This window comes from Hylaeus anthracinus, unplaced genomic scaffold (genome assembly GCF_026225885.1).
Source record: "Hylaeus anthracinus isolate JK02 unplaced genomic scaffold, UHH_iyHylAnth1.0_haploid 0, whole genome shotgun sequence".
Taxonomy (NCBI): Eukaryota; Metazoa; Arthropoda; class Insecta; order Hymenoptera; family Colletidae; genus Hylaeus; species Hylaeus anthracinus.
Genome location: NW_026533254.1, coordinates 20,818,962 through 20,838,193, shown reverse-complemented (window position 1 = coordinate 20,838,193; position 19,232 = coordinate 20,818,962). Strand labels below are relative to the sequence as shown.

At 39.3% G+C, this 19,232-nt stretch overlaps 1 protein-coding gene and 1 long non-coding RNA gene across 10 annotated transcripts in view; one reads left to right on the top strand and one right to left on the bottom strand.

Annotated features, from left to right (window-relative positions):
- LOC128886415 (uncharacterized) overlaps nucleotides 1–19,232 on the top strand; it is a 461,940-nt gene that overhangs the window by 326,165 nt on the left and 116,543 nt on the right. For all 8 annotated transcript variants that reach the window (XM_054141365.1, XM_054141347.1, XM_054141339.1 and 5 more), the window contains one exon: nucleotides 16,815–17,050. In XM_054141365.1, coding sequence (XP_053997340.1) covers nucleotides 16,815–17,050 — 236 coding nt within the window. The remainder of the gene's footprint in view (nucleotides 1–16,814; nucleotides 17,051–19,232) is intronic.
- On the bottom strand, nucleotides 5,008–6,484 carry LOC128886816 (uncharacterized). Of its 2 annotated transcripts, XR_008459914.1 has the most exons (4): nucleotides 5,916–6,484; nucleotides 5,596–5,734; nucleotides 5,285–5,422; nucleotides 5,008–5,179 (listed from the first exon to the last, which is right to left on the bottom strand). It is a non-coding gene; the product is annotated as an uncharacterized LOC128886816 (long non-coding RNA). The 2 variants fall into 2 exon arrangements; XR_008459915.1 differs by lacking the exon at nucleotides 5,596–5,734.

The window sequence follows — 19,232 nt, the reverse complement described above, 5'->3', positions numbered from 1 at the left end:
GACCCACAAAAAGTTTGGAATATTTACATGGTTGCATCAATTTAAAATCAAAGCTCACATTCGAGATACACTTGCGACAGGTAGATATTTTACGTTTCTAATATCGAGCACTGACGAAAATAATAAAATTCTGAAGCTGGATATCGCAAATTTGTATCGTTAATCAATGTTACAAATATGTAGTGTATAATGTATAAAGATTTTTAGAATTTTGTCATAACCAATGTTAAAATTTCAGATGAAAGTACGACACATCCTGTATAAGTTAAAAATTCAAAATTATTACCAAACATTAAACCACCAAACCTTAAAAATAGCAAACATTAACAAACGTTACCAAACATTAAACATATATTACCAACAAAGTAGTAGATCAAAATACAATGTGCTTCTCGTGTTTCTTTGTTGTAACTCCTAATGAAAATCATACAAGTGGTCTAAACAATGAAGAATACATTAGAATACTTCTCCAATTAAATCCAAATAAATCAATATTGAAAATTGCTTTAATTATTGTAACGCGAGCAATACGGTCTGTTCTATTAATAGACTAAACAGAACTTTTAACGTTTTAAAAATAGGCAATGCATGAGTCAAGTAGGTACACTTCGTGACATTCAGATCTATGTTCCCACTGTACTTGCTTGGATTTTCACTTTTTCCACGCGTGCTCCAGGAAGCATTTCTTTTACAATAATAGAACAACGCATGTGCAAAAAGTCTTCAAAATACTTCTTGTTACGTTGAGAGTGAGTAATGATATCGCGTCTACTCCTACCAAAAAGACATTACCGTCCATTTTCATCGCGCCGAGAATTCAGCTAATTCAAGGTTCATGTTTTTTCTATGAACGTGCAATTACAACATGCATCACTGAAACTGAACACACTTTAGAGTAACAATCCTCTCGACTAATCTATGCAGCGTTACTCACACAACGTGAGAAATCAAGATACGTAAATCGATGTTGTGATTTATTCTCCAACCTTGAGTCTCCCTCACCTACACGTATCTTTTTATCATCCGAGGCAAAAGAATACCGAATCGCGGTACATGTCTTGCACAAGCGAAGGCAATAAAGAGATCGAAGTAATCTCGGTCTTACATTCAGTTTTCCATCAGTTTCACCAATTGTTGCAGGACTTCGGCTTAAATTGAGTTTAAATTAGACTGAAGTCAAAATTGTTGACTTCTCAAATTGTTGAGAACAATTCTGACAATTCGACAATATCGACTCTAAATCAACGATTTCCATTTTTATTTATATTTACTTGAGTTCTATTTACCCACGTTCTAAAATTTCAGCGAAACTTCCGATCCTCTGCAACCGCCCGCGCATATTTTCCGTTGCGAATGTCGCGCCTTTGCTCCGTTTCTCCGGCGCCTATCGATGACACGGCTGGAGTAGCTGTTCGCGTATTAATCGCACCTCGCTCACGAAACGACGAGGCCACGCCGCTCTTTGTTTGTCATCCGCTCGTAACTCGCTGCGAGTTTAACATACGCGACCAAGAAAGGTCGACCGAGACGAGATGAGAGGCGGGGGAGGAGCGTTGGAGCGAGAAAGAAACGGTGCCAGGACGTGTAAGACTCCGACTGCAACTGCGTGTGGAAAGTTTTCAGTGCACGGTGGGCAAATCGCAAGACCGACGTGTGGGTGGTTTATTAACCTGTTTAGATGCATATCTAATCGGTTTTTATCTCGGACCAATGTTAAACGCTTCTGCACGTCGATGGAGCGGTTTTCCGACTGTCACGTTCGTTTCCTCGCGAACGGAAATGGCATACGTACGTACGATTCCTCGGCAACGATTGGTTCGCTGTTTCTTTCGTGCCCTTTGGAGTATCGTTTTGCTTTGGCCGTGATACAACAATTGCGCAACGCATTTTTCCCGCAACGACCGCGCGGATAGGAAAATGTGAAACACGGCGAAGGCGCGGGAGTTTTTACGATCATAACTCGAGTCCGCGATGAACGTTTTCTGTTGAATCGCCGATGCATGTGGTTGACGTAGGTTGCGAGTGATGGGAAACGTTTCAACCGGTGGATGTATCTTCTTTGGTGATTTTTTTTATAAGATAATGGTTGGGTTATTTAAGAAAATTTTTTGGGAATTATTATTCTTTCGAGTCGTCTAGATATTTGGTCTAGGGATTAATTCTGTGTGTTTTCAAGGTAAACTTACTATTTACACTTGTGTTATGTAGAGGAAGAATTTGTTTGTATGTAGCGAGTAATGTTTTCAGTTACAGAAAGTTACGCTATCCCTGAGTAATATTGGATATATTTGATTTTTATAGAAATAAGTTTGGAATTACAAATCTCAATATTTGTAAAATATGTGCAACAGGATACTTAGGGAAAACAAAATACAAACATCTACCGATTGAGATATAGAAAATATATATCATGATTTCGACTAGTTCAATCTTGAAACCTGAATTATTTCTCGGGTATAAGGAATATTTTTGTGCCAAAAGTATTTGTGGACCAATAAATTCAATTTACTAATTATACCTAATGAAAATATATAACATTTTGGTATATCTTGATTTATTTACTACGATCAGTACATGATGAATAATTTACCATCAAATTTACCGTCAAATAACTTGATATCGACTTGTTATTATAACTCTCGATGCTTCGATACCACTTGAATTACTACATCCATTTCCTTTTGACCTTCTGGCATCTCTACTTCCTCGCAACCTCCACTTTCGCACCTCCACTCTTTCAACTTTCATTTCCTGTATTCGCAACTCCGTTTCCTCCTTTCCCGCATCTGCCTCCACTCCTACCTACTTCCGTTTCCAAAGGGCCGAATAGCGTACACAGAAATTATCATTTAAGGCGCGTTACCTCGGCCCTCGTGAACTTCCTTCGGCTTGCACATATCTCGTCGAGCCATGTCGTCGATCTTCATCCGGCGGGAGTGACACACGAGTCACGCCCAGCATTCACGACACCTACGTCCTTCCCTCGCGCACGACCCTGAAGGAACTAGGAGTCGGTCTACGAAGCGATAGACACCTACGTCTCTGACGCCGGAACAAAGTTCACGACCAGATACTATGCATGTCTACGCGAGAGAGTTACACTTAGACTTAGAAAACTTGATGCAGATAGTCTTTGCACAAGAATAATGTGTCTTGCTGCGGTATATCTTGTGGTATGGTCCGTGATGCTTGAATATTCTGTATTTTGCAGTATTGCGTACTATGGTGCTAAAAAATTCTGTATTTAGCAGAAATATGCTGTATTTTGATAGAGTATTATGGATTATACTATATTTTGCTGTATCATACTGTGTTGCAGTATGAAAAATAATTTTATATCTTGCTGGACTATGCTATTATACCTTGTACTACGGTCTGTGACGCTTGATTATTCTGTATTTTCCAGTATTTCTCCGTTTTGCTGGAAAATTCTATACTTACATGTATTATGCTCTATGTTGCTGGAATAAGTCGTGTTCTACTGTATTTTGCTGTATTATACTGTGTACCAGTATGAAAAACGATGTTGTATCTTGCTGGACTATGCTATTATACCTTGTACTATGGTCTGTGATACTTGAATATTTCGTAGGTATTTAGCAGGTTTCATGGAATTATTTAGAGGAGTTATTTCTTCTCTTGCACTAGCAATGCTTGATTGAATATCGTTGTCACTATTCTAAAGTCACATAAATATTCTAATTTGTTCAGTCTGTTTCAACACATCAATTGAACCATAAATACTTAAAGGCAGAAAATATTCTTCATGCATTAATTCCAGTTTAAAGTGGTTAGAAAATTTCTTCTTTTATAAAAAAAAAAAAAAAAAAAACAGTTGATAAATGCCCCTATCATTAATCAAAGTGACAAATATTCTAATTTTCTAATTCACTTACATTCTTTCTGCCACAAATAATTTCAGCCACAGGAATATTCTTTTCGCCTAAAAATACTTGAAGTTCTCAGTGTCTTCTCCTGAATTTTTTCAACCAACATAGATACACGAATATTCTCAATCATCCCCTTTACTACTTTTTAAATTTCGTCTTAGAGGTCAAGGGTTGTAAGAGACCATAGACACCTACAGTCACCGAGGAGGGGAACAAAGTTCACGAGCAAACCGAAGACCGTGTCCGCGGAAGAGACGTCGACGAATACGAAGAAGTCGAAGAGGTGGCCGAGGTGGAATGACCCCGCGGATCGCATTGTAGGCGCGTATGGGGCCCCCTCGCGGAGGGTAACATATGCGTGATGGCCTGCGAAAGCTACGTCACGCAGGAACGCACCTTACCTCTTCTTTCCCGCTTCGTTTCTCTTCTACTTCTTCTTCTTGCGCTTTTCGTCCCCCCGTGCCCCTTTTCGCGCAGCCTGCTCCGTACGACGGGGCTACGGAGGTCACCGCACGCTGTCTGCCACCGGCGGAACAAACGGTGAACAGTGCGTGCCTCTCTTCCTGGAGCCTTTTGTACCCGCTCCGTGCCCGCGACGATCGGGAGCAGGTGGAAGAAGCGTTTTTCGGCCATTCCTACGCTCCTTCGCGAAGGGAGAAATATTAGGTTGCCCCGACAATTTCTTTCGCGACTTATAGTCCAGGACGATTATAGTGACGATTTTACTTACGTCATTTTTCAATGAAACTAATCTTTTTTTTTATGAATGTATAATTACTAACGATCACGAAAACCGTAGTCTGGTAGTTAGAATAGAGTCGTTAGAATAGCAACGATATTCTACTTTATTCTACGTACTCTCCGCATATTATCTCATGTGATTATTATTTATTTTTTTATTTACTTCAATACAGGATTTAAAAGTGCGCATTGCATGATATTTTGTTAGCAAATCACAACGATTTTAGAAAAATGGCATTATGCTGCTTTCAGAGAGATCAAGGAGGGTAATATCTTACCTATTACTGAAACGAAAGAAACTCTTAGAACAACCTAACACTTTTGTCGAAGGACAAAATATCTTATTTAACATCGCTGTCTTGAATGCTTTATTTAAAGGATTTAAGAAATTTGAAAGGCTGATCAAATGGAAAGAAGAAAATATGTCTAGCATAAATTATTACTTCTTGATCAAGTCGCAAAATGCTGGTAAACGTTTCAATCATAATCACCTTTGGCATTAACGTTCTCGCATTGTTGAAACTCGTTCCTTGTAAATAATTTTTTACCTAGAAACATGCATTATTAATTTTTATAGTAAAAACACGAATATGGAGAATACGAAGTGGTATAAACAGTGGTATAAATGTAGGATAAGTTTACTTATCACTTACTCTTCATATTTTATTAATTCATCTTTTGTATGACCATTGTACTTAATTCTGTAGTAGACAAACTGTTTGTACCATCAATTTCAGTTTCATGGAATTTTTATGGTTTTGGAATCTTCAAAAAATAGTGTCAAACGCCAACTGAAAATACCAAAACAAATATCTTGAGTTCCTATTGTGTTGTTACGTGCCGATATTTTCGTTTTCAAAAACAGACAATTATTATAAAATAACGAAATCAAGAAAAATAAACATGAAAACATCGGCACGTAACAGTGTGAAACTTTCATCTCTTTTAATTTATCTGTTTCTACCAAAAATTCATTAGATGCTACACCAGTGTTTCTTCTTATGTTTTATTTTCATTTGTCGTGTAATTATCTTCCACCGAAACAAATATTTTGAGTTCCTGCGTGTGAAACTTTGTTGTGTGAAACTAGCGTCAAACACCAACTAAAAATATCAAAACAAATATCTTGAGATCCTATTGTGTGAAACTTTCATCTCTTTTAACTTATCTGTTTCTATAAAAAATTCATTAGTTGCTACATCAGTATTTCTTGATGAAAGAAATGACATATTAGTGGTCGATGCTCTCTTAACCGGAACAATAAATAATAAATTGCATCGTTACCCGTTCTTTCGCCACCCATTTTCTCGTCTCGCGTCGACTAATAAACGCTTGCCAGTCACGTGATAGCCCATTGTGTACCACGGGAGGCCTTCCACCTGAAACAGCTGATTCGACCATTCTCCGCACGACCAAGGTTACGCCTCGACGGGAAGAATACGTGGTCTTATTATGCGGTCTACCGTCAGCTCTCGATCGGATCGCGCATTCGCGGCCGCGGAATACTCGATAAGAATGCCGAGTTAGGCGCTCGGCGATCTCCAGCTCTCGGATGATTTCCCTGAACCAGTATTCCTGATCACTACCGCGTCGTTTTGCACTGTCAAATCTTAACAACGCTGCTGAACGAGAGATTCGGAAGCGATTACAACCTGCGATGAAAGGTGCAGGGTATAATGGAAATGAAATATTCGGTTTGTCTCGTATTAGAATTTCTAATTTAGAAGGCTCTTGTAATTTACTTGACCAAATAGATCTGAAACTAGTTACATTCCAGAATGTGGAATGATAAATATTGCCAAAACCGATTGAACTTTTTGGCTAACCTAACAGTAATTAAGCAAAAATAATTGGTGTATTTAGCAGATAATATGTTGTTTGGCATAAAGAATAATAAATATGATAATTGTATAAACATGAAAATAAAATAGACTTAATATTTATAATAATTGCCTTTTAGACTGTACAATGTGTTAATTATTGTCTATCACTTCAAACATTGAACTAAAGACCAATGAATAACGAATTCACGAATAATTATTTTTATTATATCTACATTACTATCTGCCTATCAAAATATTACTCTCACAGAATTTACGACCCCAGCCAAACGATGTTCGTCTCGTTCTTCCGAATTACTCCGAAGCTCAATCTTGCAATTCCGTACAAGTGTGCAATAGCATAAAATGTACACGATACTCCTCCACAATTTATCTCGCAATACGAACGGCGAACATTTACCATAATTGTCGGTATTTTCTTTATTTATTCGCCGATACGTTCCATGGAAAATCACCGAGGAAAGTGATACACGCTCGAACGAAATCGAACGCGCGAGACATACACGAAAGCAAATTACTGTTACCGCGATGTAGGTGAAGGCACTCGGGGCACGCGAGGTATCATCCCGAAGGAGAGAACGTCGCGACGCTACTATGCAGAACGGGACCCCGTGGTGTGAAATATGGACATGATGAGGTCGTCGTTATGCGTCGACCGTGCAGCTGAAATTTCAGACGCACCGAAGTGCTCAAATATCATCTCGTTTGCGAATTTTAAACGACGTCCACCGGGCGCGGACGACGCCTATGAATCTCTCAAAGTTCGTTCAAAAATCGCCCATAGTTCGACGATGAGACATTTTTCGCGGACGTATGAATTCTTGACACCCGATGACGTTTTATCGCATTCGCCGTGAACAGTGCCGGATTTACGTTTGAAGAGGCCCGGGACTAATAAAGTATTAGGGGGACCAGAAAGTAATGTCGTTTCTATGAATGTCATTGGTGCCGCGGTACTCTTTTTGGGAATTATAGTTTGCAGTGTATTATCAGCGCGTAGCATAGACGCAAATGAATACGAAGACATCATGTTTCAAGACTTACGTGTTATGATGGACAACTCGATCCCAGTAAGATTGATATTGTAGCTTACCAAAGAACGAAACTATTATTCAACATGGTACATGTTGGGTCACATTTGAAAATTAGAGTTTATGTTAGGTAGACTGGAAAGTAATGTCGTTTTTGGAATTTTAAATACTTGTTTAAATACATTCTTGTTTATCATATATCAGCTCATTGTACACCAGTTTTTATCGATCAGATATCGAAAATTTGCACACTAGATAACAAAAGGTTGTTGATAACGAAGGCGATTACATAATTGATTAAAAATAGAAACTTGTTATACATTTATTTGTTTGAATTTAATGTAAAAAATACGACATTACTTTCTGGTCCCCCTAATAGTAGACGCTTCTTTGAGTCAGTGATTGCATGTATGTAAAGATTGATCGAAGATCCCCCAACATTTCGGAGATTCAGGCAGCAGTAACCGCCGTACTAAACGGGCTTCCAAAACAGAAGCTGCAAAGGTCCTTCGAAATGTTAATTACGCGGTCTACACGCTGTATCGACGCAGAGGGAGATTATTTCGAGTAAATAAACGTGTGTGTAAGAACTTTACTCGTACTTTTTTCTTTTTATATAGCAAAAGTTCGGTTTCTTTTTAGACAGATCGTGTACACAATACATGAAGTATATGTACACATTATTTATACAGCGAAAACGTTAAATTTACTATTAGAATTGTTCATTTTTCTTCTTCCGTATAAAATTCTTCTACATTTTATGTTTGCAAAATCTGTGATCAAATCGTTAAAATCTAAAGATCGTAATAAATGATTTTCTATAAATAAAGAAGCCAGAGAGGACAATCTTTCATTTAACGTTGTAGATCAAGAACAATTGGACATTGGCCCGGAAATGCCGCTTTCCAGATCACTGTGCAAGTTGTACAGTGCAACGTTCGCGCAGGTTTAGGATAAATCGCGCATCCTTTCCAACGCTTCGCAACGTGGTGGCGCGTGCGTCAGGTTTGCGTACGCGCACCTCGGTCAATAATAATCACGCCGCCCGTAAACGATAATCGCGCATTAATTGTAAAGGAAAGGCACGCGTTTCGTATATTTATACGTGGACGTGCATCCATTGCCCCGCCACGCACCCACATAGAAAACCTATAGAGAATGACACGCGCACACGCACGTCAGGGCACCGCTCGCGCACCGGCTACTGCATTATGCATTAGTCATGATTACAAAGTAAGTGGCGTGCTCGTGGCGCGTCTATAGTAATAACGGCGTATTTGCGGTGCTTATGATTTTCCACTTGAAACGGGCATAACCCGCTTTAATGGCACGGCCTGCCCTCCCGGTCGCGCATAACTTATAGCAGATTTACAACGCGGAGGATCCTACGTCCAGCCGGCGCGGTTCGCTGACGGCGTTGATCGCGTTAACGCCGTGACACTAATCTCTCCTTCTTCCTACGTTCGCATTTCTTTTGCCCTCCCCCCTGACCCCTTCTTTTACGCGTCGGCCTTTAAAGGTCGTTTCGCTCGGTAATTATTGTCGCCTGCGATTAATACCGACCAAAATGGCGGACTTTATGTTTGGTTTGTTTTCTATTCGACCCTTCCAACCTAGCTTCTTTCTGTTTATATTCTATTCGTTTCTCTTTCAGAAATTAACTACCAGACCTACCCCGAACGATTACTGTCGACCAAAATGGCGGAATTTCTAGCTTTGATTTGTTTTCTATTCGACCCTTTCAACCTAGCTTCTTTCTGTTTATATTCTATTCGTTTCTCTTTCAGAAATTAACTACCAGACCTAACCCAGATCTACCCTGAACGATTACTGTCGACCAAAATGGCGGAATTTCTAGCATTGATTTGTTTTCTATTCGACCCTTTCAACCTAGCTTCTTTCTGTTTATATTCTATTCGTTTCTCTTTCAGAAATTAACTACCAGACCTAACCCAGATCTACCCTGGACAGTTAATGCCGACCGAAATGGCGGAATTTCTAGCTTTGATTTGTTGTTCATTCAACCCTTTCAACTTGGGTTTTTTTCTGTTTATATTCTATTTGTTTCTCTTTTAGAAATGAACTATATCGACCCTCTGCACTCTGTGTCGTCTTGTCGCAAAATGTAGGAACGGGAATAGCGTGACGTTAAATAGTCTAACTTTGGAAACGTGTCTTTTTTGGTATCGATAGACTTGATTATAAATTCTTGTAGCTTCCTTCAAGCGTCGACACCGAAAATGCAACATATATCCTTTATGTTTGTAGTGGTGTCGCTAACAACATTTGATAGACTCACGATGTCCCGTCACAGAGGACCATCCGAGTGCAAAGGGTTAAACTAGAGCTCGTTTTAGACCAAAGACTGTAGTTGGATAAGAAGAGATAGTTTTTCCCAGTGCGAATGATGCTCATTTTTGTTCACATATGTTCCCGAAAGTCACACTTGTAATTTGACCAAAGACGATCAGAAATATGTATTTACTGGAACATATATGTCACACTAGGATCGAAATGATTGTGACATTATTGCATTTGTTTCGTGAATATGATTAACAAATGCACAATTTATATAGTATACACTAATTTCATAAATCAATACAGCAACATTATTATTTAATTTTGCATGAATGGGTTCAATCTAGTAACTATTTTCTTATTCTGCACGATTTAAATGAATTAATTCCCAAATTCCTAGCAATCTGATTTCCATTCATTCAACAACAGTTTTTTATCCCACACTGAAAGAGACGAATGTTCTCTACCTCGCAGGAACGCTCGCTGACATTTCTATTAACGAATTACCTGAAACCTCGCTTCCTTTCGCATCGAATGCATTATTGGTCAATGAATGATGATATATTTAGCAATATTTAACAACTCCTCCAGTGATATTACGTTCAGTAGCGATCCATTCGGTGAATCGAGAATACGAGGAATTTGAATGCAACACGGAAAAGAGGCCCTCGCGTTCAGCAAATAATAGCTCGTCATGCGGGGGATTTATAATGACGGGCTGCACGCGGCCAAGCCACCTTTATCGTTCATTAGGTGCCGTGCTAACCCCGGATGCAGACACACGAGGAAGGTACACGCACGCGCGGTGCACGCGTGCAAACTCTTACCTGGCCATCCGACGGTTTTTCAAGCGGCCAACCTTGCCGAGGCCGGCGCAAATGGAGGAAACGACAGCTTCCGGTCTTGCGTGTTTCACCTCTAACCGCTCTCGCGAAGTGGTTCGGTTGGTTTGCTTCATCAGCGATGCGTGTTGCTAGTGCTTGTTCACCTTTTAACCAAACTTCGTGGAAGCGCTATGATCGAACCGGCTCGCTTGCTGGTTTAAAATAGTAGCTGAAGTCATTCGTGGTCCTCCAAGTATAATGTTTAGTGTATGACTATTTTTGATTTTACAGTTTCTGTCGCCTCGAGTGAGATAATAATACTCGAGTGTTAAAATGTCCTTAAAGAAAACGTGTTATTTCTTCTACCTTTCTCTATGCAGAAATATTATTAATGTAATTAGATTCAAGGAATTACATGTTGTTCATATAGAAATATTATCGAGGCACTTAATTGGATAGAAGAAATCGCGTCTTCTTCATATAAAAATATTCTTAATGTTAATAGATGGGAGAAATTAAATGCTTGCTCTATGGTAATAAATGTTTTAATTACTCGAGTATTATTACTTTCGTGTTGCAATAGGCGATTTCTCAAGCTTAACTGTTAATCAAATATATTTTACATTTCATTGAATTACTGTTTCAGTTTCTTAGGAACGACAAGATATCCAGGCATACTATGTAATAATGAAAGAAAATGAATGATATAATAATTCTTTTTTGTTAGCTCGATTTTTCATAGAAAGTTTACGACTGTATTTAATTAAACAGAAATTCTTGATACACAGTATACTCATCTGCCTACCTAGGCAAACTGTAATTAGTTTGTCCTTTCAATTATCAAGATGTTTTAGTTCCACCAAAGATTAATAAGACGTATGAAAAATGAAGATGTTAAGATGAAAGAAAACAGTCAACGTAAAAAATCTTGTGTTCATTAATTAGGATCGAAAGAGGATAAATCCATCATTGTTCCCTCCTTTATACCTGGAACAGAAATGGACACAAGCCTATTCAAACAGTAAACGAAGAATAAAAGTATAGCGACCCATTCCCTACACTCATTTCATTAACCCTTTGTGGTTGTATTAAATTTAGACAGGGGTGTCGACTGATCGGAATTAATTTCCGAAGAACGATACATAATATGCAAGATTATGAAGGATAAACAAGATCTGTTAATTCTTTTGTGAACTTTAGATATATGTTTACACAATAACGTGTTTTAATGTGATTTGTTTATGGCAGTATTTTTTGATAACTTTCTTCTTGCCATTTTGGAGTATTGTTTTTTAAATATCTTAAGAAGCAAGAAAAATCTTGAGATTTTGACAAGATTGGCAACACAGTTCAAAATGTGCAGAGAAGTTAATACGAATTATTTGATTTATTGGAAACAAAATTGAGAAAATATAGCAATTTTTGATCTTAAATTATGTTAAATTGTACTAAATACCTAAATAATAAAATAAAAATTCTTTAGGAACTTGAAGAAATAATTTTATGTACTGTAATATTTGTTTGGCACGGCGAAGCATAGAAATAAAAGAATCAAAACATTGCAAATAGGAACATTGCATTGGAACGTCTCGGTGTATAATGGACGGAGGAGTGGTTAGAAGTTGAAATAGAGTTCAAACATTGATCATTAGAATACCTAGCACACAGTTCTTAGCTGGTGTTAGAAACAATCCGTAGTCCGAGTGTGAAATATCGTAACGAGTTGTTAATACGAGCTCTAACAATAACATGTCGTCGCACCTCGAAGTTTAACTCACCTGTCACGAAAACTTAACCGTTCGAAGCAGAGATCATTCATTTTGCAAACCATATTTCCAAGTCCTAGTCATTTCGGACCCTGTCGTGGAATTCGTCTTTCTTAATTCCATAAATCATCGAACGATCCAAACGAAAGTGTAGTCGTCTCGCCTAATGAGACACCTCCGCACGTACAACTAGAAAATTTCAGCAATTAATCATACTCGTCGTTCTTCATTTAGACATTACCGACGCCATTCGCGAGCAACGATATTCCTCGTACGTAGGAGCAACGTCTTCGAATGTTTGAAGACAAACAGCTGGCGATTTAGAAACAATTCACGTGCCGGCTCGTATTCCCGCTGGCTTCGACAGCCATAACCGCGGCCAATTTTTCACCTGTCCGCAAATAACTAGGAAGAGCGCAAGAAACGATCTGCAAACAATAGTTCGGCGCTTCGGGAGTTCCGGAATTCGAGTTATGATATTTGTCGTACGTGACTTGGCCGCGCTACCGCGCTCGTAAAAGTTGCGGTTGAGATGTATCTCCTCGAGGAAACGTGCAGGAATGCGATGGAAACGGTCAGATATTATTTTACGAGCTTTCCTTACGACAGCCGTAAATCAAATGTCGGCTCGAAACGCGCTAGAAAGTTTTAATTAAGAACGCTTCGGTCTGCCTCCGCACTTTTCATTCTCACCAATGTTTACTGCGGCTTCGTAGCCTCCCTGCGATTTTTCCAATGCAAATTGCATAATTAATTTATTAGTTTGAAGAGTTTCAAGATTAGGAATTATACGTGCAACAATTTAGTAAAATTGGTTTGCAGAAGGTGTATAGATATACATAGATTCTCGAAGGTATAAGAGTAATTAATTAATTCTAATGAAAATCTAAACAACCACTTATCTTTGCAATCTACCATAAGCAAAGTTGCACTTTGAATTGAAAACAATATACCATAAATTCGTAAACATCCGAAACCTACTTATTATCTCATTAATAGTGAGTCATGATTACTGAGTAGTCTCTTACTCGTCTGAATACCCATATAGATATATTACGTACGCAAAAAGATTCCAATCTTTAATGTACAAAATTCAATCATTATTTAATAACAAACTAAAAGATATCAATCTACGAAACATTTCCATTTTTCACCGCTTATAAGGCTTTTATGTAGAAAATTATTTTTCTATTTAATATTTGTTTTTCATTGTTCTTGAACAAATTGGAAAATGGTAAAAATATGTGATTTTATTACTTTTGCTTGTTATTTAAATCGACCAATTTTCAGCCGACAAAAACATGTTTAACAAGATTCGTACTAAGAATTGGCTACTATGGAGCTACATTGGTATCATTTAAATTTTGTGCGTGTTGTTGTCCGTTAAAAACCAATTTTATTTTGTATATACCATATATGAATTATATACAAAAGTTCGAGAACTGTCCAGTTCGAAAACTTGATCAGTCGTGGTAGGATTAATATTAAAAACCGAATGTCGACGCTGCACGACCGCAAAATAATATTTAATAACAGTTACGATTGTGTGAAATCCTCAGCTCACTTTTTTCCGCGCCTAATATTATTCTTTTGTGAACGAATAATTAAGAAGTGGGCACACGAAGCAGTAAATCGATCCAGAGATTTTCTATATCCATAGTTGGCGATTGGTAATAGGGAAACTGACAAAGGCCCATAAAACGTACGAGGAATTCATTTTCTTAAGTGTTTGGAAGGCCGAGACAATAAACGTCCGCGGCGCCCGCCGCAGGAGATGGATGTATCAAGAAAAATGAGAGTCGGTTTCCTGTTAGAAGATACTATCTAATAGAATTTTCATGGGAAGCTGTAAATATTCCACGTTGGCGCGATGAAGACATTGGACAATGACTGTCGCAGGAATGGCTTTTACGATCCATGTTCTTGCTTATTTTTTGTTTGTAATCGTAGTGAAACTAAACCAATTTCGGAATTCCATTATCCGTGCCGACAGGGGCTATGAAAACAAATTAGTTTGTATTTTTAAACCTTTCTGGATGCGTCGTTAACGACAATGCAATTTATCTATCGATTTCATATTCTAACACAAGTAAAATACTAACAGATTGAAATTAGAAAATTGCCTCGTGGTATAGGTGTATGGTACACTGTAGAAAGTATGCATGCAGATTGAATGGAATTATAGTGTCCACATTACAATTTCCTTGTTCAGTAATAACCATAAATTCTGATTAAAGACTGGTCTGGATTATCTGTGAGTCCCTTATCGAGAAATTAAGTAGTTTATCTCTCTGCTGTTGATTATTTTACTTAATGAGTTTTAGTATTTATTTTCAGGATCAGCGTTTACGTGACAAACAGAAACAGTATGTTTGAGAGTCATGGAAAGTGATAAATGATTTTATTGAAAAATCGTCATCGTAGATGAAACCACTAATGAACCTGATTTCGTATTATAGTACTTTTCATTCGAGTTTGAAAGTAACATTTAATAACCTTAGATATTTTCGTGTTTGTAATGTTGTGTCCAAAAATATTCAGGGAATAGCTTTTTGTATAACGTAGCCTTTTTATAGGTATATGTACAGGTATAGGTGTACAGGAATATGATGTTAAAAGTTTTACAACAAAAAAGTTAATAATAAAAGAGTTTCACTGTTGCATTAAATTGTCTCACCGACATACCCTGGTGTTTTCGCTCCGGCTTCTTTTTTATTCGTTATACTTCCCTACGTTCAAAGCTCGTCGACAAACATCAGAGAATATACGAACTCTACGATAAACGCACAGGGCCAGTCCCGAGTTTGTGCAATTATGGAGACTTTACCGTATAACTAAACAACGTCATTTCAAACATTTTCGACTGCCCTATAATAAAAGTGCATTTACAGTAGCAAAATTGGATCCTAGCCAGAACGACTTCAACACGCCTGTCTCAGAGTTCCACTCTCTAACCATCCAGCATCCAAGTAACCATCCTAGTCGCAAATAAGCCAACGCTCGGAGCAAATTCGCATCCGTGGACCCATAAAGCTACCAGTACACGCTCGCATCGATGGCGAAATCACGAGAGCATCGCATGCAACCATCCTCAACCTCGGCTCGATCCTATCCTCCAACAAATTCGGCCATGTGCGCGAGTTACAGCCGCCATAAAACGCCGGCCATTTAACGATGGCAAGAATTTATTGGATATTTTTGGTAGCTAATGTGGCCACTGACCTCTCCCCATCCTTTCGTTCCTTTTTCCACTTCCACGTGATCCTTTCGTCCCGTCTTTCGCCCCCTTTTTTCTAACCCTTCCAAAGATCATCCCTCCCCCGTCGCCCTTTCCATTCGTGCCCGATGCTTCTGTACTTCTCACGCGCGGCAGATACGCGTCTCTCTGATCGAGCATGTAGATAATGGTGGCAGGACGGGTTCATTTATTGAGCGTAAATCTCCTCACCGTCTAGCGCCGCTCTCAGCCACCGTGTAATCGCGTCCTACGGTTATCCCTCTTAACGTATTTCATCGAAATTCCTGGTGTCGAAAGACACCGTTTACACGGGCCGACGTTAAGGAAGCTTTACGACGTACCCTCGGCTACCGCCTCGTTACGAAACCGGTGTTAGGAGGCGGCATGGGGCTCCCGACGTTGCGAGGAAAACGTACGAGCCTGGCCGTGCGATTCAGCGCGGATTTATCGGTACGACGCCAGCGCCAAAATACGAGCCGGGGGATCTAGCGGTGACGCAAGGACGCGGGAAACCGTGACTTTTAAGCGACGAAGTTGGCTGGATTCGGTAATCGAGAGATAGGCAGAAGTGGGCATAAATTTATTGGATCTTTTTTTGGGGGCGTATAGGAGGAAGAATTCTTCTGGAATATACTCTTTGATGTTGCCGTGATACATTCTGCTAATCTGGTTAAGCATCTTAACACATTGTATGCGAGAATAGTTTGATGCATTTTACAGACCGACTTGAGGGTGGATTTGCTATTTTCCAAATCATAAAATTAATCTTTTTTCTGGCGTACAAATCGATACCATTTATGTTTAGTGCAACCTGGTTATCCGTTAAGAACCAAACTTGTTTTCTATTCAACTTCTGTTTCTATCTCTGTTAATTTTTACAAAATTTTACAAACTGTGACTGGAGGGTGGGTTTGCTATTTTCCGAGTCAAAAAATTAATCATTCATAACCAGGAATAGAATTTGAAGTAACGTGAATTCACGTTAGCGGTCGCGAATGTTAATGAATACTTTGAGATCAACTAACAATGACAATTTGTATAAATTGTATAGAATGATTAGGTGATGTCGAGAAAATTTGCAGCGAATATACGAATGAATGAACTTTTCAATTTCCCCGATTTTTATCGTACGTTAATATAACGAGATGTAAATATAATTAACGTGGTGAAATCGTTGTGTTTTAGGTGAGGTGTCAGGTGAAAACGTGTCCGCGGGTTCTGGACCACGTGGAGGCGATCGCGAAGAGGCGACTGACTTAGACACACACACGGAAAACAACGACGGGGCCACCCTGGCCGCCAACACAGCGGTCGACGCTAGGGGCGGAAGCCCCCAAGGTGCCCACCTCTCTGGTGCAACTACCCCTAGGCCACCTAGGAGTCGGAGGCGGCAGAATCAGAATGGTCTCAACACTACTCAAGTAAGTTCAGTAAATAGTGTAGGAGTCTAAACGAAAAATATAAAGCACGGAGATCCGAAAGTGTTAAAGGATTAATATTCACATGTCACATGAAGATTCACACACAAGCCTACAAAATAACACAGTCATGGCCATAAAAATAATATCAAAGTACTGCTGAAATCTATGAAAAACGATTTTCCTTATAAAATCCTTATAAGCGGTTATATATAACCCCGAAAAGGAGTCTCAAAGCTATCGCCAAGCAGTCCCCGAACGAATCTGCTGTCCACCATGGCAACCAAGAACTCGAATCCTTGCGCAAGGTCCAAAAAGCAAGTACGTACAGCGGTCCTCTCGCTATTTGCCTTCCGACAAATAACCGAAAGGTTCGCGTGGAGTGTTTGATCGGCACGTGTGGTGAGCAGGAGGATTTCTCGCAGCAGAGGTCGTCGGTCGAAGCGGTAGCCGTGTACTCGTGCTCACGAGGGGCCTTCGTTCGAACCTGTCCTGACCAGTGCTCTATGACAGCGATGTCAACCGAAGCTGCACTGTCATCTCGTCGCTGACATCCGTGCGAGCCGTTCGACGCTTCTGTAAACGAAAAAAAAAAAAAAAAAAAAAGAAGCGACGGTTCGGTGGCCGGGAAATATCGATGGTCATCGTTCAGAAAGAACGACCGACGAATGACACATGGAAATTCTTGCTGGCTACTATCTTTCGCCGTGAGTCGAATGAAGATCTCCGCGCGGAGACAACGACGAGGAGAGAGACTAGACACGAAGGAATTTAGTAGGTCGAGCAGGTCGAGTCGCAGGGTTCTTGATTCGTTTGTTACTGGTACAGGTATACTGATATTTGTGAGCATTTGTTTCGATTCATTGATACTCGGAAATATAGTGGGATGTGTTATATTTGATATTAAGGGGTTAGTCGCAGAAAAATGAAAACGGACAGTTTCTTGTGTGTGTGTTTTTAAGGTATGAAATAATAATTTTTAGTAATGAAATTTAAATATATTACAAAGTGCTTCTTAAAGCAATATAAGAAAATGTTTGTTTTACAAAAAGGTTAATTCATTTCATCATAAAAGACCAAAAGGTAGATTTAGAAAATGTATTAGACCAACCCTGATCGAAGGATTTTTTATTTTCTCATATACTTTTCTTTTTATTCTCTATCTGATCAGTTAATTTTATAGTGAAAATTGAACTGTAACTTCAAATGTACGCTATTTTCTATTAAATTAATTTTGTCTAAAATTCTCAGTCTCTTCGAGAGGTTATGAAATATTATTGTTCTTATTCTTAAAGCTTCACGACAACACATTAACAAAAAGAAAATGAATTTGCTGACATTACTGGAGTGGCCTTGTACATACATCTTATTAAGGAACTTGATCAGGCAAATTTGCTGCACTTTTTCAACGGCGGTTCTGCGTCGGAAAGTGTTCCAGCGTGGAAGATTGATGCAAGAAAACCGCGAAGAAAGCCGTAGTAACGATATCTCCGGTCTCGAATAGACGCTGAAAAGGACGCAGGGACTCTTCGGTGTTCTCTTTCGCAAGAAGCTGGCAATAGACGAAGAGCAGAGCCATTTGAAACGTATACACGGGGATCGTGTCTACGTCGCGAGACCCGGAGCGGCCCCTTGTCAGGAAGAGGTCTCGAGGCGAGAAAGAGATTTACCGTGGCCTCTCCGAGCGGCTCCTCGGACTCCTCAGGGACCCTATTCTACGCCAATCGAGTCTCGTTCTTCTTAGTGTCACGCCGCGTTTCTCGCAACCGAAGAGGAGTCAACTCTTACGCCACGCGTTGCCTTCATTACCATATCTTAGATGCAATCTGTTCCCGGGAATTAATGCACGGGGATACTTCCTGTTAGGTTGGATGCTTCCCCAAGTGAAAACGAACGGGTTCGCAATGACGTTTTCAATGACCAAGGACGCGAGCCGCTAGGGTGCTTGATTCCGCGTTGACCTTGATACTATCGGAATCGTGAGCGATTCTTACCGTTTTTTAACCGACTTCAAACAGGAGGTTACTCAATTTTATATGTATATTTTTTGTTTTTGTTTTTTATTTTAGTCTTGGAAATTTGCATTTGCAGAACAACGATTCAAATATCACGTGTAATTCAAAATGAATCTTTTCTTGGTTGATTCATTTTTTTATTTTTTGTGATAATTCTAACGGTGCGGGGA